Source organism: Gymnoscopelus braueri (genome assembly GCF_963280865.1).
Source record: "Gymnoscopelus braueri genome assembly, chromosome: 18".
Lineage (NCBI taxonomy): Eukaryota > Metazoa > Chordata > Actinopteri > Myctophiformes > Myctophidae > Gymnoscopelus > Gymnoscopelus braueri.
The window spans coordinates 32197951-32219077 of record NC_137618.1 but is presented as its reverse complement, the minus strand read 5'-3'; the positions used below and the strand labels follow the sequence as shown (position 1 = coordinate 32219077).

General features: G+C 42.2%; 1 protein-coding gene across 5 annotated transcripts in view; it reads left to right on the top strand.

Moving 5' to 3' along the window:
* The window catches only part of uggt2 (UDP-glucose glycoprotein glucosyltransferase 2), a 54300-nt gene that overhangs the window by 17491 nt on the left and 15682 nt on the right, over window positions 1-21127 (top strand). For all 5 annotated transcript variants that reach the window (XM_080412868.1, XM_080412867.1, XM_080412864.1 and 2 more), the window contains exons 17-30: window positions 602-733; window positions 1248-1412; window positions 2099-2222; window positions 2727-2825; window positions 4423-4517; window positions 5402-5617; window positions 7027-7158; window positions 8975-9105; window positions 11218-11313; window positions 11847-11949; window positions 13748-13827; window positions 17722-17911; window positions 18629-18787; window positions 19138-19223. In XM_080412868.1, coding sequence (XP_080268994.1) covers window positions 602-733; window positions 1248-1412; window positions 2099-2222; window positions 2727-2825; window positions 4423-4517; window positions 5402-5617; window positions 7027-7158; window positions 8975-9105; window positions 11218-11313; window positions 11847-11949; window positions 13748-13827; window positions 17722-17911; window positions 18629-18787; window positions 19138-19223 — 1808 coding nt within the window. The remainder of the gene's footprint in view (window positions 1-601; window positions 734-1247; window positions 1413-2098; window positions 2223-2726; window positions 2826-4422; window positions 4518-5401; window positions 5618-7026; window positions 7159-8974; window positions 9106-11217; window positions 11314-11846; window positions 11950-13747; window positions 13828-17721; window positions 17912-18628; window positions 18788-19137; window positions 19224-21127) is intronic.

Here is a 21127-nt window from a genome sequence, read left to right as displayed (position 1 = left end):
GTGAAAAGAGGCGCCTGGTGACTCTCATGTGTATTGAAGGAGACATGTGGTTGTCCACACCCTTCCCAGTTCAACAGTAGGGATTGGCAGTGACAGGGACTATACACTATACACATGGCTATTGGAATTTGGCATGATGACTAACCCATTAAGACCTGAGGCGATTCTTTTAAAAAAAATCTAAATCCTAACAGATTTTTGAAAAAAAAAAATTCAAAAATAGCAGATCTACAAGCTCATAGCGTGGCACTCGGTGCCGCGCTATGAGCTTGTATATCTGCTATTTTTGAATAGCCAAAGAAATCTAAAGTGACACAGATGCGTTCCAGGTCTTAATGGGCTAAATGGGGAGAGTAAAGTTAAAGATTTAAAAAAAATCAATTCTCAGTGCAATGCGCGCAATTTCACATTTCATTAGGCTGCTGAAGTCATTCATTTGTTGGACACTTATTTTGCTCGACTGCCTGAGACATTATTGGACTAGACGGAGGGAGAAGATTTCACCTCCGGCATCAGCAGAGAGGTGGAGGTTATAAGCAGTGGCAGGAATGTAAAGATGAATGATGGTCAACTCTGGTCTGCCTTTTTCACGCTCTTGCAGATGTACAGCAAAGTAGACGTAGGAGAGACGCTGTCTGTCGATACCGTCTCTTCTTACCTGAAGAGAAAATTCCCCAAAGCCAACGCTGAGCGGATTCTCGGAGTCGATTCCGAGTATGACGACAAAAGAAAGGTAAGGAAATAAAAAATGTGTTCTTTTTTCTTTTCCCTCTTGATTTGATGCCTGAATGTATGTCCTTAGAATCTCACTTGGTTTTTAACCCATTAAGACTGGGAACGCATCTGTGTCATTTTAAGATTTCTTTGGCTATTAAAAAAATAGCAGATATACAAGCTCATAGAGCTTGTGTATCTGCATGGGGGTCCCTGGAACAACATATTTTCAGATGGGGGTCCGCGGCCTAATACATATAATTTTGGGTGGTCCTTGACATGAAAAAAGTTTGAGATCCACTGATATTATAGCAACATAAGTAAAAAAAAAAAGAAAAAGGATTTAGAAGACATTTGTCTCTTTAAAAAACATATATATCCAAAGATTTGCACACATTTTCACATACATATCTGCTATTTTTTGAATAGCCAAAGGAATCTAAAAATGACACAGATGTGTTCCCGGATCGAATGGGTTAAGATGAAAAAGAAATGGCTATGAATGTAAGTCATTGACCCCTATCTGCTCTTAGACAGGTGCCCAGTTCCACAAGAAGACTGGGCTGGGATCCCTTCCTCTCGCTCTGTTCAACGGGGTCCCTCTCAGCCCTGATGAGACGGACCCCGATGAGCTGGAGACCATCTTGCTGCAGCGCATCATGGACGCCACCAACGTCTTCCAGAGAGCTGTATTCATGGTAGGACGCTGCATGTGTATAACAGAAACACTCAATTCTTAATAAAATAAATACATAAATAGGGCTTAACCACTTACAGTAAACCTATCGACCTGAATCCTCCAGGGCTCTATGATTTTGTCCTTCTACTCCGAATCATTTCGCCGAAGGTTCGTCTGTCATGACATGCCCAGAATACGGACGCAAGGGTTCATGTGGTTAACCTTCTCGTATCTAATTACCGTAAATTAATTTTGTGGACTTATGACAATGTGTAACTTTGGATTGATGATGTGCTTGGATGCACATAAAGATCCAGAGCTACAGTAAAAATGTAATTTATTGATGTGTCCAGCATAGCGTTGCTGTCGGGCAGAAACGTCTTATCTCCATATTTCAACTTTTTATGTTTTTTGGTAAATCAATGCCCTACTTAGTCATACTACAGTGTCACACAAAAGTAGCAAAAAATAGCAGATCTACAAGCTCAAAAAGCATTGCGATGTGACACGTTTTGAGCTCGAAGGTCAGTTATTTTTTAATTTGAATAAAATTTCGTTTTGGTTCCATAACATTGTGAACGCTTATCCTGGATGAATACAAAGTAAAGAAATGGCTACACTATTGATGATCCTTCATATTGGCCTTATAGTACAGTATTATGTATGGTAACATTAACAATCATGTGACTATTATCTCGTACCAAGGGTCAATTGACTGAGGGCATTGATGTAGTGGACCACCTGATGGACCAGGCTAATGTAGTGCCCAGGATCAACCCTCGCATTCTCAGCACGGACAGAAAATACCTGGACTTCACATCCTCTCCACGTACTCTTAACTCCTGCTTCATACATTTAAGCTCCAGACTTTAATCCATTCAATCCGGGGACGCATCTACAAATGTCTTCTAAATCCTAGCAGTTTTTTTTTTAAACTTATGTTGCTATATCAGTGGTGCTCAAACTTTTTCATGTCAAGGACCCCCAAAATGATATGTATTTGGCCATGGACCCCCATCTAAATGATGAATGAATTACAAATGTTCGCTTTAAAATTCAAAGATTTGCACACATTTTCACGATAACAAAAAAAAAAGCAGATTTACAAGCTCGTAGCGTATAAGCTCATAGCGTACAAGCTCATAGCGTGGCACTTCGCTCATAGCGCGGCACAAGTGCCACGCTATGAGCTTGTATATCTGCCATATTTTTAATAGCCAAAGAAATCTGAAATGACACAGATGCGTTCCTGGTCTTAATGGCTTAATTTCCCTAATACTTCAGCCTTTCCAAGTGATTTTACCTTCTGAACAGATTTCCCTTTCCTTTGTAGTTGTAGATGATTGGGAGGACACAACTATGTTTTCATTCCTGGACTCCAGGGACAAGACATCCGTGGTGGCTAAGAGAATGAAGTACTTTACAAAAAATGGTGAGAGAGGTCACTTATCATTTAATGCGACGCTTGCTGGTCAACATATTAGATCAATTCTCACTCTCACTAAATAATACCACTGTTGTGATTATGGTCAAATGTGTTAAATAATTTGTTTTGAGCATTTATAACCGAGCTGAAGTGCCTAACCATTTGCTTGTCAAACATCACAAAAGCAAATGGTGTCTAAACACAAATTAATTATACACTGCTACATTGAAGCGGATCTGTGAAAGTGTGAAATTGCCCTTTGGACGCAGAGACAGGCTGTGCGTCCAGCAAGATAATTGCTGGGTTTGCTGATTGGCTTTAGGCCAATGGTCTGTCATCAGAGCCAACACTTCACAGCCCAAGACTGGAGTGTAGCTATGCTAGCCTGCCTCACTGAATGACTAATTATCTCACTTACTGCAGTAACTAACTGACTGACTGACTGATTGTGTACCTTCCTGAATGACTGATTGTCTCTCTTACTACAGTACCTGACTGACTGACTGACTGACTGAGTACCTTACCGAATGACTGATTGTCTCTCTTACTGCAGTGCCCTTAACTGACTGAGCATAGTTCAGAGTCAGAGCAAAGATCCGCGTCAAGATGAAACCATTTTAAGCATGAATTATACGAAATGAACCAACCTACAAGTTCTCAATGTGTCATGCAAGTGTTGAGTTTTTATTTTTATTTGATTGATTGAATACTTTATTAGTCAGAAATGTAAACAGCATGAGGTAGTCAGACATTTAGGCTAAAAGGATAACGCAACCTGGGGACAAAGTCCTGGGTCCCATGTATTCACTTCAACAACATAGCATACAAATAAAACAAAAATACATATCATCAACAAATATAAAACACTATATGTATTATGTACTAAGGAGAAAAAGCTACAAAATTACGGCAGTGAATGTCCCCTCCTTCCTGAGTTTACCTCCTGGTAAATAGATTTTCAGGCCTGTTTTGAAAGAAGCCAGTGATCCACATTTTTTAAGGGATGGTGTAGCTTTTGTAGGTCTATTTAAAAAAAAACAGCAGTCTGAATGACCATTTTCTGTGTCTCGCTCACTACAGTACCTGACTGACTGACTGACTGCCTTATGGGTTGTCTGCCTTACTGACTGACTGAGGAAATAAAGCCATGACGGGTATCACAATTCTCAGCTAATAGCTGTCTGTCCGGGATCTCTCAGTTTCTCACTGTTCTTCTCTCTCACTCTTGCCCCATCTTTCTCTCTATCTGCCTTACTTTTGGACGTGTGTGACACACACACACACACACACACTGTATTTCATTTACTTGATTGCTGCCATCTCACTGTCGGTGTACAGCTAGCGTGAAGACCCTTTTAAAGGATTAGCAACACTAAAAGCAAGCTAAGCATTAGGATCAAGATTGGAAGGGTAAATTGTATGAAACACACTTGCCTTTAGGGCTACACCTAAATGCAAGGGTGGATTGACAGGCGTATTGATTATGTAGTCACAGAGCACATTCTCCTCACTGCTATCCAAATGGTATTTGAACATGATAGATATACAATGTGACATGCCATACAATATTTATTTCAATGGTATCTTTTCTCTTCTGCTTCAGATGAGGACGGCATGTGTGGTGTGACCACGTGGATAGTTGGCGATTTTGAGAAGGAGTCCGGAAGAAGGCTGTTTCTCAATGCCCTGAAACATGTGGTGAGATGCTTTCTGTTCATTCTTAACTTCATACACATTCACTGATTTGCAGTTGTTTGCACATCAATGCACAGTCAAATCCTCAGTTGTTTGCACATCAATGCACAGTCAAATCCTCAGTATTATGTTTAACTCTGAGAACAAATGGAACCAAAGGGATCTGTAAGGGTTCAACATCTACTGTATTACTGTGCAGTAGCATTGATGTTGATTTCATAAATGATTTACTTTGAATTTTGTCGCCTGACTCTCATACCGATGCATTGCTGCAGTCGTCATGAATCCAGGAAGGAACAAACGTGTAGAATTCATCAGGGACACTTTCTACTTTGGCCCGTCTTGGCCCACAAAATGTGTTGGCACTTTTCTCAGCAAAACATTCGTCATGTAAATGAAGCGGTTACACATTGCAATGTTTGGTAACGGAAAGGCATCAAAAAGGAGGATTTTTCAGGACGATTATGGGTAAACACCAGAACCATTTTCAAAACTGATACAAGAGTAAAATGATTTAGTCTCACTCGTGCAGTATGTCCACCGTCTTTTTAAAGATGTTCTGCACAGATGTACGTGAAAAGTAATGGGTTGTGTTATATAAATAAGCAATATGTTGCAATAATAGGAAGTGCACTTAGCAAATGGGCATTATTATCTTGTTTTTGTTGTGGAAAATAAAATTCCTCACTTTTGAGTAGATGGACTTACTAGCACAACCCTTTGCTGTTAGATTAGGGCAATAAACTCTCTGCTCCCTTCCTCTATGACACCTACTGTACAGTCTGGGGAAATATGAGAATATGTGGTTTTGTGTGTGTGTGTGTGTGTGCGTGTGCGTGCACGGGCATTCATACTGTACATGTTTGTACTCATGTCTGTGTGTGCAGAAGGCCAGCTCTGGACTGCGTGTGGGGGTGATTGATAACCCCAGCGGTAAACCCACTGAAGAGAATACTGTGATCTACAAGGCCGTCTGGGCCTCCCTCCTTACCCAGAAGAACAAGGTTGCTGCAGAGTTTCTCCAGAAACTCCTGAAAGAGGAGAGCATATTGCTCCTCCAACAAGGAGCCAGGATGAAAGACCTGCTCCTGCCAATCAGCCAGGTAAGAAAATGGAACAAGATTGTAGGGAACTCTTTCCACGACTTATTTCTTTCACCTATTCATTTTTTGTGTTTGTAAATCTCTCTTCCATGATAATTATTGAAGGATCACAATGACTGAATATTATGGTTCTGGCCTGGCTTCCAATCCTTAATATTTGTTGCTAAATGTAGCTTTACTCATTCATTCATTCGCCTATTTTTGCCCAATGTTCGACTATTATGACATGCCCAGAATAGGGAGACTAGGGTTCATGTGGTTAATCCCCTTGCAGGGGGAAAATGGTGATAGATGAGCACAAAATTCTCTCTTGAATGTCGCCTAGCCGCACACCTGATGCTCCTTAGCTTGTGGATGCCAGCCTACTCACTGTCAGTTCCACTTGATCTGTCAGGGGGCCAGCACAAGGCAGGCACATCGTGCAGAATCTTTAAATTTAAAAAAAGTGTTGGTGGATACCTGGTCCCCAGAGATGACTAGCCAAGCTGCTGCTTGCTGTTCATGGCTGTGTGATTCAGTTGTGCCTGACCGAGCCTGACCATCACTGTCCTGCTCATGGCAGTTCTACAGCCACAGGTGCTTTCATCTGTACGTACTCTGTCTCGGAGTGCCAGCGCATGGCACCAGCCCACACAGCGGTGCACGTATCAAACATCTTCCCACGGTTTGATCAGCTGAACAGAAAGCCCCATGTCTGCCCTCATTAGTGACAAATAATAGCCAATGTGCCACCAGCTACAATATGGATAAGGACTCTGTCACATAGCCCCATGCCTGTGGTCTGACCACAGCAAAGCAGCCTTCAATTACCCCTCTACTTTAACTATGGGAGAGATTTGGCTTCCAATAGCGGTGGAAAGATAGGTAGGCGGTGGCTGTGTGAGTTGGGACCCTGAGTCGGGGACGTGAGTTTATTATTGGCTGCCAGACAGACTTGCTGACAGAGTTGTGCTGCTGACATTATTGGTATTTCACCTGTTCTCCTGAGGAGAGAAATGCTGGAGAAACTAATAACCTCCACAAACCTTCTGCACTCCCACGCCTGATTTGTTATAGACAAAATGGCCAAGGTTTAATTAAAAGTTTGTTAGATTAATTACAAATTGATCTTTAATTTTCATGTATGTGCATTTCTGACAGCTCGATGCTCTGGCTGAAATATTTATGTTTGAGAACCATAATGATTGCTCTGACGCAGGGCTTTAATGATCCTGCAAATGACTGAGGGATTTCTCGCTCCCGCATACATCATACTTCATGTCAATACGTCACTCAGATTGTGTTTTGGATAGGCAGGAATGGGAGCGGTGTCCTTGAGGTAGCCTGTCATATCATTTTTCATATTGTCTTCTGACGCCAGTGGGCAATACCACTCCTAAACAAACCGTTGCTGTTCAACCCATATACAGGGCATGGATCAAGATGCCTTTGAAAAGAAGTTCAACACGATGGAGGTGGATTTTATCAGCAGTCAGCAGCTGTTCTGTAGAGACATCCTGAAGCTGGGTCCTGGACAGAGGGCAGTGGTCAGCAACGGCAGGGTGAGTAGAGCCCTCCTCCTCCTGTTCTACAACAGTTCAAAAAAGGACAGGCTCAGCGGCTTGCAGGTAACAACCAACCAACCATGTCCGAGAGTACACACACATCCAATGTAATTAAACGGGGTATTTAAACAGGGGCAATTTAAACAAGAAAAGAAGATAGGATATTCGCACACTGTTTTCAATGCCCCCCAAAGTGAAATTTAAGTGAACAATATTTCAACCATTGTGGTCTTTGTCAGGTACATGAATGAGAACAAAGAGGTGGGCGGATACAGATCAGGTCCCTCCCAATATCATTACAGCAGGGGTTCCCAATCTTTTTCAACTCGAGTCCCAAAAGAGAAATTTGGTGTCTCCCCTGGACACAAACTTAACAAAGAATACATTATGAATTAACCAATTAACACTGTTTTTGAAAAATGTCAAATATTTCTGCATTTATTTTGAATTTATTTTTGAGAATTTCTGAAAATCTTTTGAAAAGTGAAAACCGTAAGAAGAGTTGAGAACGGTGTGCAGATATACTCTCTTTTTACATGTGGCACGTTTTGAGGGAGATAAAGCACTGGTTAATTGTCATTCTCATGATTTCACAGTGCGGAGGTGCTTTATAGATTATTCTAAGCTGCTGCGTTTAGGAGTGCTTTCCTTTCTGTGTTTTGAGTGTGCTCCTGTCAGCATGCCAACTGTTTCCCAAAGGTCACGAGTGGCGTAAATCGCATTCAATTTGTGCGTGCATGTGTGCGAGAAGGCGGCGCAACTAAGTGTGTGCAGTGCCCGAGTGTGTGAGTAGAGTATGCGCACGTAAATGCATGTGTCCATGCATGTGCTGCATGCATGGTGTATTCAGCAAGTGTACATGGTGTCCGTGTTATCACTGTGTAGAGCTGATGACTGATGTCTCAGCAGCAGCAGTGCTGACAACGACAGATGAAGAGGCCAACCCCTGAGATGGCAGTAACAATTAATATCATTTTACATTCCGCTGCAGCAGTGACAGAGTCAGCCGAGGACGCTCTCCTCCCAAAAGAAGAGGAAGAGTAGAGGTGGAGAGACTGAATCCACAAACACTCTTGACAAAAGAGAAAACAATGTCCTTCAAATTAATAGTGATTTATACTCAGTGGTGTAAAGTAACTAAGTACATGTACTCAAGTACTGTACTTAAGTACCATTTTGAGGTATTTCTACTTTACTGGAGTATTTCCAAATTTCTGTACTTTTACTTCTACTCCACTACATCTCAGAGGCAAATATTGTACTTTTACTCCACTACAATTATTTGAAAACTTTAGTTACTAATTAGTTTGCAATTATCAATTATTATATTATAAAACATATATTAACCACTTTAGCCTTATTTTATACATAGGCTTTTTGAAAATAGCCGATCTACAAGCTCACAACGCGTCGCATCGCGACGCGTTGTGAGCTTGTAGATCTGCTATTTTCAAACATTTTAGTACTTTTACTTTTGGTACTTTAAGTACATTTTGATACCAATACTGTTGTACTTTTACTCAAGCAAACTTTGAATTCCAGACTTTTTCTTGTAACAGAGTACTTCTACATTGCAGTATTGATACTTTTACTTAAGTAAAACATTTGAGGACTTTTTTCCACCACTGCTGAAAATAGACAATCTATAGAGCTTGAAGATTTGCTATTTTTGGTGCACGTGCGCGACACGTGCGTAACGAAGTGTAAATCAGGCATTAGGCTCAAAACCTCCCTGACATAAATGGTAAATAATACATGTCGATGTGAGATTCTGAACCTTCTTGTTCCATCTGTGTTATCTCCTCCATGTTAGATCCTGGGGCCGTTTGAAGAGCAGGAGGAATTCACTGTGGAGGATTTCCATTTGTTAGAGAAGATTACACTGAGCACCTCAGCAGAGAAAGTCAAAGCCAAAGTCAAACAGATGGGGATGAAGGCAAAACAGTATGTTTTATTTCCTCTTGTCTCATTGATTTTTCAACTGGGCTGTCTGTCTGTGTCTTGCTTCCTCGTTTGTGGCTGTAATCATCACACCATTATGTGATAGTTACTGGCCTCTATTTTGAAGGTGGTTCAAACTAGAGTTCACAACTAAAGTGTTCAGGATGATTTATACCTGTTGTTAACCTTAGTATAAATTAGGCATTAATGTTCATCACAAGCACAGTTGCGGAGTTCGCAACTTTGACACACAGCAGCAGTTCTAGGAGGGGCTAATGAAAAGGGACAACCCACCTCAAGAACACTGGCTTTTATTGCATTTTATATTGCCATTTATTTTGGGCTGTGTTCAACCCAGTCTTTTTTTGGGGGGAGGCCAGTTAGATATGCCTACATTAGTCACACGTATACATTATCAGCAGAATATTGCCGATATACCCACATCAGGAACGCCACATCCACAGTGATGGTTTACTTTCTGCTCAAAATACATGGGAATCTCAGTGCTGGCGGTAGATTGTGTTAGCGCCTGCATGGAACTCGCCCTCAAACTAGAGGTTATTACCTATTTCAGACCACAGCCTGTCGAGTCTCTGTCAGTTTGTCTGTACCTTATATCTCTCTGTCTCACTTTCCTGGCCTTGTCTCTCTGAACTCTTCAATATACGGTAAGTTTTGTATTCAAACTGAGTCCCCTTTCATGGTGGAAGTGGTGATTTCTCTAGAGTAGTGGTTCTCAAACTGGTGTTCAAGGGATTTTGTGACAAGAACGCATTACTATTGTAATATATACAACTATATAAAAAGTGATGAATTATATATTTAACACATTACCTGCCATTCACAGTTATATCCGTGAATGCAAATCCAACCCGTTATCTGCCAATTATATCAGGGTTTTTTGGGGGGGGGGGGGGAACGTCCAAAACCCAAGATGACGTGATCCGAAGATTTACTGCTCCATTCACTTCCTGGTTAAAATCCTGTATCTCGGCTCCTGTGTACTTTTTTTTTTTACTATGTATTTTTGGCGAAACATGCTATTTTCAACTGGCTGCAATTATGGAACGGATTATCGCTAGCCTGGTTCCAGCCGAATCTGCCTTTGCAAAATCGCATCGCACTTTAGCCCTCGGCAGATTAGGTCTGGCCCCCCTCCATAGAGATTCCATTACTCTCCCTCCGCAGTGGTGTGGAGCCAACCAGGGCCCAGTATCCAAATGTGGGCGGGCTTATCACCTTATTTGGAGCAATGACGTACAAGGAAGCACTGCTCTGATTAGTTCGTGAACAAGGAAGCACTGCTCTGATTGGTTTAGGTCTAACCAATAGAGTCCGTTTGGATCTTTTTGTAACCGCCCCTTGGAAAAAAATCTATCGTTGATAGGGACCAGACTAATATCCACGCAGTGTGTCGTGTGATATTGTCTGGCCACGCGAGGCTAGATTATCGCGATCGGATTTTTTCCCCATAGCCTGTGGGGCTGTAACCACGACAACAAATCCCATAGCCCAAACTCAGAATCTCCGGTGTTTACACTAAAACGCCAATAAAAAGCTTACATTTTGGGTAAGTGAAAAATGGGCTTTATGGCTGTCTGCATAATATGCTACTGGTCAATGCCCGTGTGCAAGTTCAGATCAATTGCTCAACCCACTGACTGACAGAGGTTTCCTTAATATATAATGGGATAGGATATTATGCACACTAATTTCTCAATAGAGAGGCGATTTATATACCATAACAAAAAATATTTTAGCCACTATGAAGCTGGTGTCCCAATTTTCAGAAATGTAAAAAAGAAAAAGTATTTATTTTATTTTTTGCACACATTTTCATAGATTCATAGATTATATAGATTTTCATTGATTTTAGTAGATCACCTGTTTTCGATGAATACAGGTGTAACTTGATATTTTGACATACCCATTGGTGTGCCTTAGGCACAAAAAGTTAGAAAACCACTGCTACACGGCAGCCGTCTGACTGACGTATGTTGCCACCTACTGAAAACGGCTTGAGATCACATTGTGTGGTACTCTTGCTGACGGTCCGACTAACAAGTATCATTAACATGTGATTGACTGGCCATGTTGCACCCTTCTGTCCCCCAGAGCCAGTGATTTGGTCATGAAGGTTGATGCCCTCCTCACTGCAGCCCCTAAAGGAGAGTCCAGAAGGGACATTCACTTTGTCCACGACAGCCACAGGTGAGGAATGGCGCTTTCGCTAGTTTGCTTATCGTCGCTGTTGGGTGGAAACCTTTTATTTTCAAAATAAATAATAACTACACTGCATCCAGGACCCTGGGTTCCAGTGGATGCAGTGTAGTCATTATTTAGTCATTAGCTCTTGTTAATACTTTTCATTGGTTCAACATTTATAGAACCCACAAACAGACATAAATACTTTAAACCTGGTGTACTTATTTTGGGCACATCTTTATCTGCAATTTGTTTTTTAAATCTACAAGCTCCCATGTCGCATTGTGAGCTGGTACAGTAGATGGGGCTATTCGTATTCACTGTCATACAGTAAAGTATAATTTAGGGCATTCATTTATGAAAATAACATAAAAAGATGAAATATTGGAAATACAAGGTTTCTGTCAAGACAGCTCTCATTCCTGTCTGCAGTGTTGCCAGATCATAATTTTTTTGCAGAGTGCAATCTTCCTTTTTTTAATTGTGTTGAGTAAATGTGCTGACTAAGGTACGGGGCGTGCTCTCTCCCTCCTCCACAGCGTGCTCCATCTGTCCCCCCTGGAGAACCAGGTCTCCTACGACGTGGTGGCCGCCGTCGACCCCCTCACCAGGGACGCACAGAAGATGTCGTCTCTGCTGATTGTAAGATGTCTCCTTTTCTTCTGCACTCCGCATTTGATTCCTCTTTCCTCTTTCTTGCAAGGACAAGGACATGAAAAAAAAAAGAAATCACAGAAGTGAAAGAGAGAGAGATAGACTCAAAAGAACCTCTGAAAGGCCAAAAGTTCAGCTAAAGGTTTTTTCCATTTTTTCCCTCCATCGTCCACATATTGTATATGTGTTTTGACCTTTTGTGTCTTGTTCATTCTTTTATATACTTTGTATATTCTGACAGGCAGCATTCTCAGCATGCCATCTTTTATGGACAAGTGTAAAAAAAAAAAAAAGTCCTTCACTTTACTGTATGAAGACGGTGTTGCCTAGACTTTGCAGGCTACAATGAGGTGTGTTATATGTGTTTATTATTTGACCATGAGTTATTGTCCCCGCATGGCCGAAGGCATGGCCAAGACTATGTTTTCGCGAATCTAATCTTCTTATTTTTCCCCTGGATTCCTTTGGATCATTACGCAACTCCCCAAATAGGCCACGGCCATTTCTACGTGACAATATTAACGCCATTCTGCGTGTTCTTTGCAAAACACAGTTTTGGTCCACCATATATCTCTCTGTAGTCATGTGATCAAGATCTGTCACATTATTCGGATTCTTTTCCGACTACGATTGGCTTTCAAAGTTTGCATGACATGCTCGTTTTACATTGCTGGCCCACAATAACCTACCTGGCCTGGCGGAGACCTGTGGTCCGAGGAGCACATTATTCTAGTTTAGAACAGTTTTTCTGCCCCTGGAAGATGATGATTCACTGACACAAACCCATTGGTGCTCTAAACATTTCCCAGGGCTCGCTGGAGGCTAGCTGTGTTGATGCAACTGTTATGTGACTGCTGTGAATACAATAAGTTGACTCCCCTCCCCACCAGGGTCAGCCAGCGAGCCAGCCAGCTCTAGCAGCCACTCCCTCGGCAGTGTGAATTTTCCACTGGTATTATGCAGCAGAGTTTATGCTGCATAACATACTTTATTGAATTAGCATCACAAGCAGTTCACACTTCACGTGTATTGTCAGGGTGCACAGGTTGGTAAATGAATAGTGTGCCAACCATGTAGTTGTAACGTCTCTGGTTCCATAGGCGATTTTTGCCTCCGCCAGCAGGGGGGGCAAAGGAAATATATTAACATATATGTTTTTATATATGAAACATATATATTTATCATTTATGTGACATATTTTATATTGGCCATCTGCATATATGTCTCATGTACATGAGACATATATGCCACCTATAATATATGCCACCTATCAATATATGTGGCATATATGTGGACATATATGCCTACCTATAAAAAATATGCCACCTATCAATATATGTGGCATATATGTGGACATATATAAGCGATATATGAGACATATATTTCCTACATATCCACATATATGCACATATATGAACCTGAATAGGGCATGTATGCAGCATATATTCTGCATATACTTGCTATATATTGGCAAAAAATATATATAGTTAAAAAAAATATTGTAAACCCCCCCCCCCCCAAAAAAAAAACGTCCCTTGCCCCCCTATAGAATTGCCACTGTCTGGTTCGATTCCAGCCGGAGCCATGTGTTGTACATTTCCCCCATATTCGCTCTCAGCTTGCTGTTTCTGCACACTCGCCTGTCCAAAGAATATAGAGTGAAATACCGGCAGTTCAGAGACATCCTCAATAATAACGCGCCTTGTACTTGTACCTCTCTGCCCACTGAACTGAGTTTATTTTGTTCTGAGCACTAACTGGGTCTCTACCTCTGTGCCTCCTGCAGGTGCTCAGTCAAGTGGTCAATCTAAAACTGCAGGTGTTTATGAATTGCCGGGCCAAGCTGTCCGAGATGCCCCTCAAGAGGTAAGGCTGCAGCTCCTGTTGTAATTAAACTTGCTGTATGGGTTGTGCATGTCTCCTCCGACCACACCAGATGCAGCATCCCCTCGCCCCCTCCCTCTCCCTCTCGGCTTCCGTCTGTTAGATTGTACCACACAGATGCGATCTGCTTAATCCATTAAGGCCGGGAACGCATCTGTGTCATTTTAAGATTTATTTGGCTATTCAAAAATAGCAGATATACAACCTCATAGCGTGGCACCGAGTGCCGCGCTATGAGCTTGTAGATCTGCTACTTTTGAAAAATTGTGAAAATGTGTGCAAATCTTTGAAAATATATATTTTTAAAGCGAACATATATGTCAAATATTTTGTTCCAGGGACCCCCAGAAGCAAACATTTGAGTTGCAAATGTTCGCTTTAGAAAGTATATATTCAAAGATTTGCACACATTTTCACATTTTTTTTGGATTTCTTTTTTTTACAAGTTTGTGAGCTTGTATGTCTGCTATTTTTGAATAGCCAAAGAAATCTAAAAATGACACAGATGCGTCCCCGGTCTTAATGGTTTAATAACACCATCTTATTGCTTTGGGCCTCCCCTTTCATATTGGGGGTAAATTGCTTACAGCGTGTGTGCTGTTGTATTTCAAACCTTTCAAGACCAGTAAAAAGCAAAACAACCCAAAGTCTGAAATTGGTGATGAACGATCAGTACGATCATGGTGTGAATTTTGCTCATTATGTGATTTGTGTTTTGAATTTTTCATCCTTCAACAAAATGTATAATTATCTATGTCCCTCAGTGGGTAGAATTTCCTGCTGTTACCTGTTGTTTTGGTTAAGTGTCCCTGAATGCATGAACAGCAGTTCATCCTTCTGCTGGGAAACGCCCTGGAAGCATCACCTAAGCGTGGCATCGTCATCTCTCATGCATCTGCTGTCCACACAGGCAGCGTTCCCGCTGCTTCACTGAATACTCGGACTATGCAGGAATGATAATTATTTCCACATTGAGTTTGACTTTGATAGCAATGAAATTAAATCATATCCTGTACCCACTACCCAACCATTATAGTAAAGGTAAAATTGAAAGCATAGTGATATAACAGTAAAAATGTGCAATAGGAAAATATTGCTGATATAGGCGAGGACTACAGGTAAAAACAGCAACAGTAGCCAAAATGTGGCGCATTTATTTGATATATCAAACTGGCATGTCTAGCCTAAATATTCTATGAATCTATTAGTGGGCCGAACTTTGTCCTGATCAATATTTTCAGTTACTTCAAGCAGAATGAACGTTCAGCCTGCACACTGCTAGTGCTATTATTTCGATACAGGTGTTGAAACAATAGTGAAAAGGAATCACTTCTATAAATAATGCTGATGTCATTATGACCAAAATGTACAATGTTTCACCGTCTTATTTGGCTGCTTTCCGAGAGCGGCACGTGGAAAAAATTAGCTCTATACCAAAACTCAAGATTGCTGCGTGTCTGCGGCGTAGAAGCTGCACCACAGAGCCATGCTGAAAGTGATGTGGCTAGTCCAACCAGTTTGGTTGCTTAGAGGAATAGCAAGAATCTTTGCGTGGCACATGTGCTGTAGATGCATGCAGTGTTTTCTGGGATGTACACAGAAAAGGCAATGTTTTGATTGCCAGACCCATGATCGATTTATTTGCAAAATTTTGAGGCAATTGGACAAGTGGTCTGCTAGAACATAGGAGAAGCCTATAATGGCCCCATGCCACAGCAGCCACACACAAACTCCACACCCTACCTTCTCGAATTGTATGGTCATATTTAATTAAGAATTAAAGGCTAATGTACCTGCAGCTGATAATTCACATATTGGATTCAGAATGAGTTTTGGGTTGCAGTCTGCAGTTTGCCACCAATAATGTAAATGACTGTAGTTACATAATGGTCCTAGTTGTAAATTAAGCAATTTCCTGGCCATAGTCTGTGATAGTTCTCGATGGCCCACTTAAATGTGCACTTATGAATTTTCAGTTCTAGACTCCCTCATTTCAGGAACAGTTCCCATTGTTACTTTTTAAACATTTTATTGAACTAAATATAGATGAAATCAAATGAACAATTTTAACACCAAATGGCTGTTAACAAAGGTAAACTCAATGTAGAAATATATTTCCTACCGTATAAACCGTATTATACTACAGAAGTAACTACCAATGTGAACAACAGAAGGCTGCCGTTGCAGCAGTTCTGACTCAGCGTGTTTCGACTCCAAGTATACTTTAAACTAAACGTTAACCGGTTTGCGTCTCCTCCTTAAGAAAATAATGAGGGGATAAGTTGGAAGTCTTTCTAATTCAAACTGCTGAAGTGTTGTACAACCAACACAATACAGTACATCTCCTCCTTGCTCTCTGGCCTGTACAGCCAGACACTTGGCAGAGTTCTATTCCTCACACCTGGAGATGCCATTGTCAATGGTGGACTTACACAGATCCTACACAGTAAAACAATGAGTGTTAATATAATTCTGTGTAAAAATGGAATCAAATATGAATCCGCACGTTCATTGGTATATTCTAGCATATTGTAAATTGGGGAGAGCAGAGAGGGGACGTGAGAGAGAGCACTTGATTTACTCCTCTTCTCTCTTTTTCTTTCCTCCTGGAGAGAGTTGGTCACCCCTCAAATTGGGACCAATCCAATAAAGAGTGTTTCCTCTGGTGACAGCGTTTATGCCTCAGTAATTTAATCGTCCAACCCCCCTCTCTCTCTCTCCAGCTTGATAAGCTGCGGTAGCTTCTCCCTTCTCACCCTTGAGTCAACAGCCCCTCTCTAACTGCTCCGCACAAAGCCAGGGGGTGCTGTGGCTGAAAACACAGTTTGAAAAATGTGTCCTATGTGAAAATGTGACGATGTACCTGTGGGGATGGGATATAAGCGCAAAGAAAAAGTTGTGGGTTAATATTGATCTTCTGGAGCATTATCCCCAACTCATTATGACTTCCCAGTGTCAGAGGACAAAAGCAATTAGCATAAGGATTAGCCCTACGCTAACCTCCAAGACAGTGCTGACTAATAATAATGTTGGGAGGGGGGACATATCTGGAGCGGAGACTACTGCGGATATTTCTGTTATTGGCTCAGCAGAAACACCAGCAATAACGGCATTAGATTCCTCACTTTGAAGACATTGCATATACCCAGCTGTCACAACAGAACTCGTCTGCTGTCCTAGAGAAGGAGACTATTGCACAACATGTCATCATTTTAGCACGCGCCGATGAGGCGAGTGCTTTAGTTGGATTCCTGTCACGGTGGGGTGGCTCAAAGTTCCGAGAGCTCTCCCATGCAGTGTTCGCGGGTTATCTATTCTCAAGGCACTGCGACATGTATTCCACGACACCGCTTCAGTTCGTGCCCTTAGAATTTCCATTGTTTTCATTTCCTGTTTAACCCATTAAGACCCGGAATGCGTCTGTGTAATTTTTTTGATTTGAGCTAAAAAAGCATTATTTTACACTTCTGGCGATTTAAAAATAGCAAATATACAAGCTCATAGCGTGGCACCGAGTGCCGCGCTATGAGCTTGTAGATCTGCTATTTATGAAAAATTGTGAACATGTGTGCAAATCTTTGAATATATATTCTTTTAAAGCGAACATTTTTAACTCAAATCTTTGCTTTTGGGGATCCCTGGAGCAAAATATATATTTGAGATGGGGGTCCTCTGCCAAATACATATCATTTTGGGGGTCCTTGACATGAAAAAGATTGAGCAACACTGACATAGAAACATACGTTTTTCAGAATACTGTTGGGATTTAGAAGACATTTGTAGAATCGGCTTCAGGTCTTAATGGGTTAATGGACCAATACTCCCACCTACCACCGTCCTCAAATATACATAATGATCTTCTTCCTCTCTTTGTAGCTTCTACCGCTTTGTGATGGAGCACGATGTGAGTTTCTTAGCCAACGACACCGTATCGGCGGGACCAGTGGCCCGATTCACAGAACTCCCGGAGTCCCCCCTCTTCACTCTGAACATGATCACTCCAGAGAGCTGGATGGTGGAGGCTGTGCAGAGCCCATATGACTTAGACAACATCCACATGCAGGAGGTATTGATGGATAATCAGTTAACGACCCATTCAATCCGGGAACGCATCTGTGTCATTTTTTCTGATTTCTTTGGCTATTAAGAAATAGCAGATCTACAAGCTCATAGCACGGCACCGAGTGCCGCGCTATGAGCTTGTAGATCTGCTATTTTTGAAAAAAGAAAATCGTGAAGATTTGTTCAAATCTTTGAATACATATACATTTTTGCCAGACCCAAGGGGTCGGGCTTACATGAGGCTTTGTACCTGTTTCGTCCATACATGGGCAGGGGCCATTTGTCCTCCGGCCCCAGCCAAAAAAAAGTTCGTGACGTCCCCTTTCGTCACGAACTATTCATGACATCATGAACTTCAGTTATAAAGTGGTTTGTAGGTGTGTTACATACTAGGACTTCATTCTGGGTCTGGCAGAACCAGGTCTCCTGGTCTTGTTAACTCATATCTTTGCTTCTGGGGGTCCCTGGAACAAAATAATAATAAGGTCCGCGGACAAATACATATCATTTTCAGTCTTTGACATGAAGAAGTTTGAGAACCACCGATCTATAGCAACATAAATTTGTTTTTTTAACTGTTAGAATTTAGAAGACATTTGTAGAACCCCCAGAAGCAAAGATATAAGTAAAAAAAAATCGCTTTAAAAACATATATATTCAAAGATTTGCTTTTTTTTCTTTTTGTTGTTGTTTTTTGAAGTAAATGTTGTCTTCTCTCCAGGTGAGTGGGGTGGTGACAGCAGAGTATGAACTGGAGCACCTGTTGCTGGAGGGACACTGCTTTGACCTGTCAACTGGCCAGCCACCCCGAGGCCTGCAGTTCACCTTGGGCATGAGCCGGGACCCCCTCATGCAGGACACCATCGTCATGGCCAACCTGGTAAGCAGCCACCTTCATAACCCTTACAGGTGCTAAGAGACTCTATTTTACAAGACTTGCTGACGTATGTTAGACCAGTGGTTCCAAACCTTTACATTTCAAGGTCTCCCCTTAACTCTGACAGTATACAAATGGAACCAAATGCTTTGGTTCCATTTGTATACTGTCAGAGTTACAGACTAGTAAGGGTCAATTTAGACCCCCCTGAAGGAGTCCCTGAGTGATAGTTTAACCCCTGAAGGAATCCAGAGTGCTAGTTTAACGCTGAGTGGACCAGCAAGGGTCCATTTTTGACACTTTCAGAGGACATTCTCAAGGACTCAATATCATGTCATTTGAAACCCCAACAGGGATATTTCCAGCTGAAAGCCAATCCCGGTGCTTGGATCTTGAAGTTACGCAAAGGGAGGTCAGAGGACATCTATCAAATCCTAGCGTAAGTGTCCCCCGAGCATCCGCTAATGATTTGTGATTATTCTGCAATCGCTACTGTCCCCGTGTTGATCGCTCATGTCATCACCCAGCCATGTCATAAAACGGATTTAGGGGTGCCTAGTGACTCAGACAGTGCATTGACCATTTGATCCTTGTCATAGGGATCGAACGCAACTCCCATCATGTCTCCCCCTCGCTCAGCCCCAGGTTTCCTGCACTCTTCCTATCTAAGAAGAATTAGTCAAATGAACGGAGACGGGTTGTATAACCATGCTAATTGGGCAGCTCCGTCTGTAACTCTGTATCAGAGGTGTTTTCAGCTACCTTGCTTTCCCTCTCTCTTGCCGGAGGTATGAAAACCATCACTATGGTAACGTGGAGGTCTGCTGACATTGTAGCGGCTCTCTGTTCTGACGAGTGCTGGGAGCTGTGCTGTGCAAAGGCTGGTAGGCAGGCGAGGGAGGGAGAGAGGGAGGGAGGGAGAGAGAGATAGAGGTGGGAGGAGGAGAGAGAAGGGTGCTATTACAGTGAAGACAGAGTGTTGGGATGATTCAGCCGGTCACCTGCCATGCCATCCACTCCAAACCAGGGGAAATCAGCAGCACAATATCTGTTTTAGCTCTTAGCCAGGTATAGGTGTCAGAGGTTGAATATACTGTACACATTGGCATTTTAAAATTTTCCTGAGACAAATGGGAGCATCATTTCCCCCAGAGGCTTTATGCATTTCCTATAAACTGCAAGTGGCTCGGGCTTTGGGCTCTTTCCCTTTTGTTGCCTATTCAATCCAATTACAACGCACTTTAGTGAACTAATCGAATCTGAAATCGAATCAGGATACTTTTATATATTTGAATGACTGATAATTCATCGTGACATTACTTACTGTACATTATCATAGACAGAAAGCACTAAGAAGCTCCATTCTGTCACTATCCAAAGAGCATAATGAGACAAATTCAATATTTCCGCTTCTCCGTGTGGACTCTTAACAACAAGGCAATTTAGTGGATCTCCCTCCCATCACGAATACTGCCCGTTCCGACGATTCTCACATAAGATTTAGGGCACATGCAGCCCTGGGTTCCTCCGGAATCATATCAGACAAATAAGATTTATTCCCCAATCCTCCAGGTGAAGCTAAAAGGTGATGTCATTTTTCACCTTGGCAGTGTCATTATTCTTGCGGTTAGTGGCATTCTGCTCTGTTTAGGGGGCCGAGCCAAGCCGAGTGGGAGTGTCTGTTCTCTCCACCTCCCAGTTCGTGTTCCCTCTTGTACTCCGGGGCTGCCACTGCGCCTGTACCTGACAGCGATGAATGAGAAAGCCAGCTCTCCTCTCCTCGGAGCAGGGATACAAATTGATCTCTGGTGCTTTCTAACCACAGCCCCAAAGGCTGTGGCGCGCAGGCGACAGAGGAAGCGGGGGAACAAACCCAAGCAGGACTGCACTGGGGGGAAAAAGCACTTTGTGCCCAATGAGCGGGGGCATTTGTCATGATGATAAGGTTAATTTTCTGCCTTTAGTAAGCACCGAGGTCATGATGGCTTGCTGAGCATGACAGCCTATTGCTCATCTCTGGCTGAGGTTTTGCTCAGTACTGTTACCATCAGACCCTGGGCATCCTGCCCCGCCAACCCACATTCTCCACTTGGGCAGATCAGTCCTAAAACAATTACTGTGCAGGGCCAATGTGATGCAATCAATACTGTACAGACTCCCTCATTAAGTGTACCAGCAAATACAGCATGGTCGGGAAGTTGTGACGGATAAAAACGATGCGAAGGTGATGCTGAATGATGATGGAGGGTAATGAATGTGATCAAAGCGCGACCCTGGCAGCTGTCCCAGAATCCACTGTTTGAGTGCATCCTTCCCAGTGTCTGTCAGTAGTGGCTCTGTGGC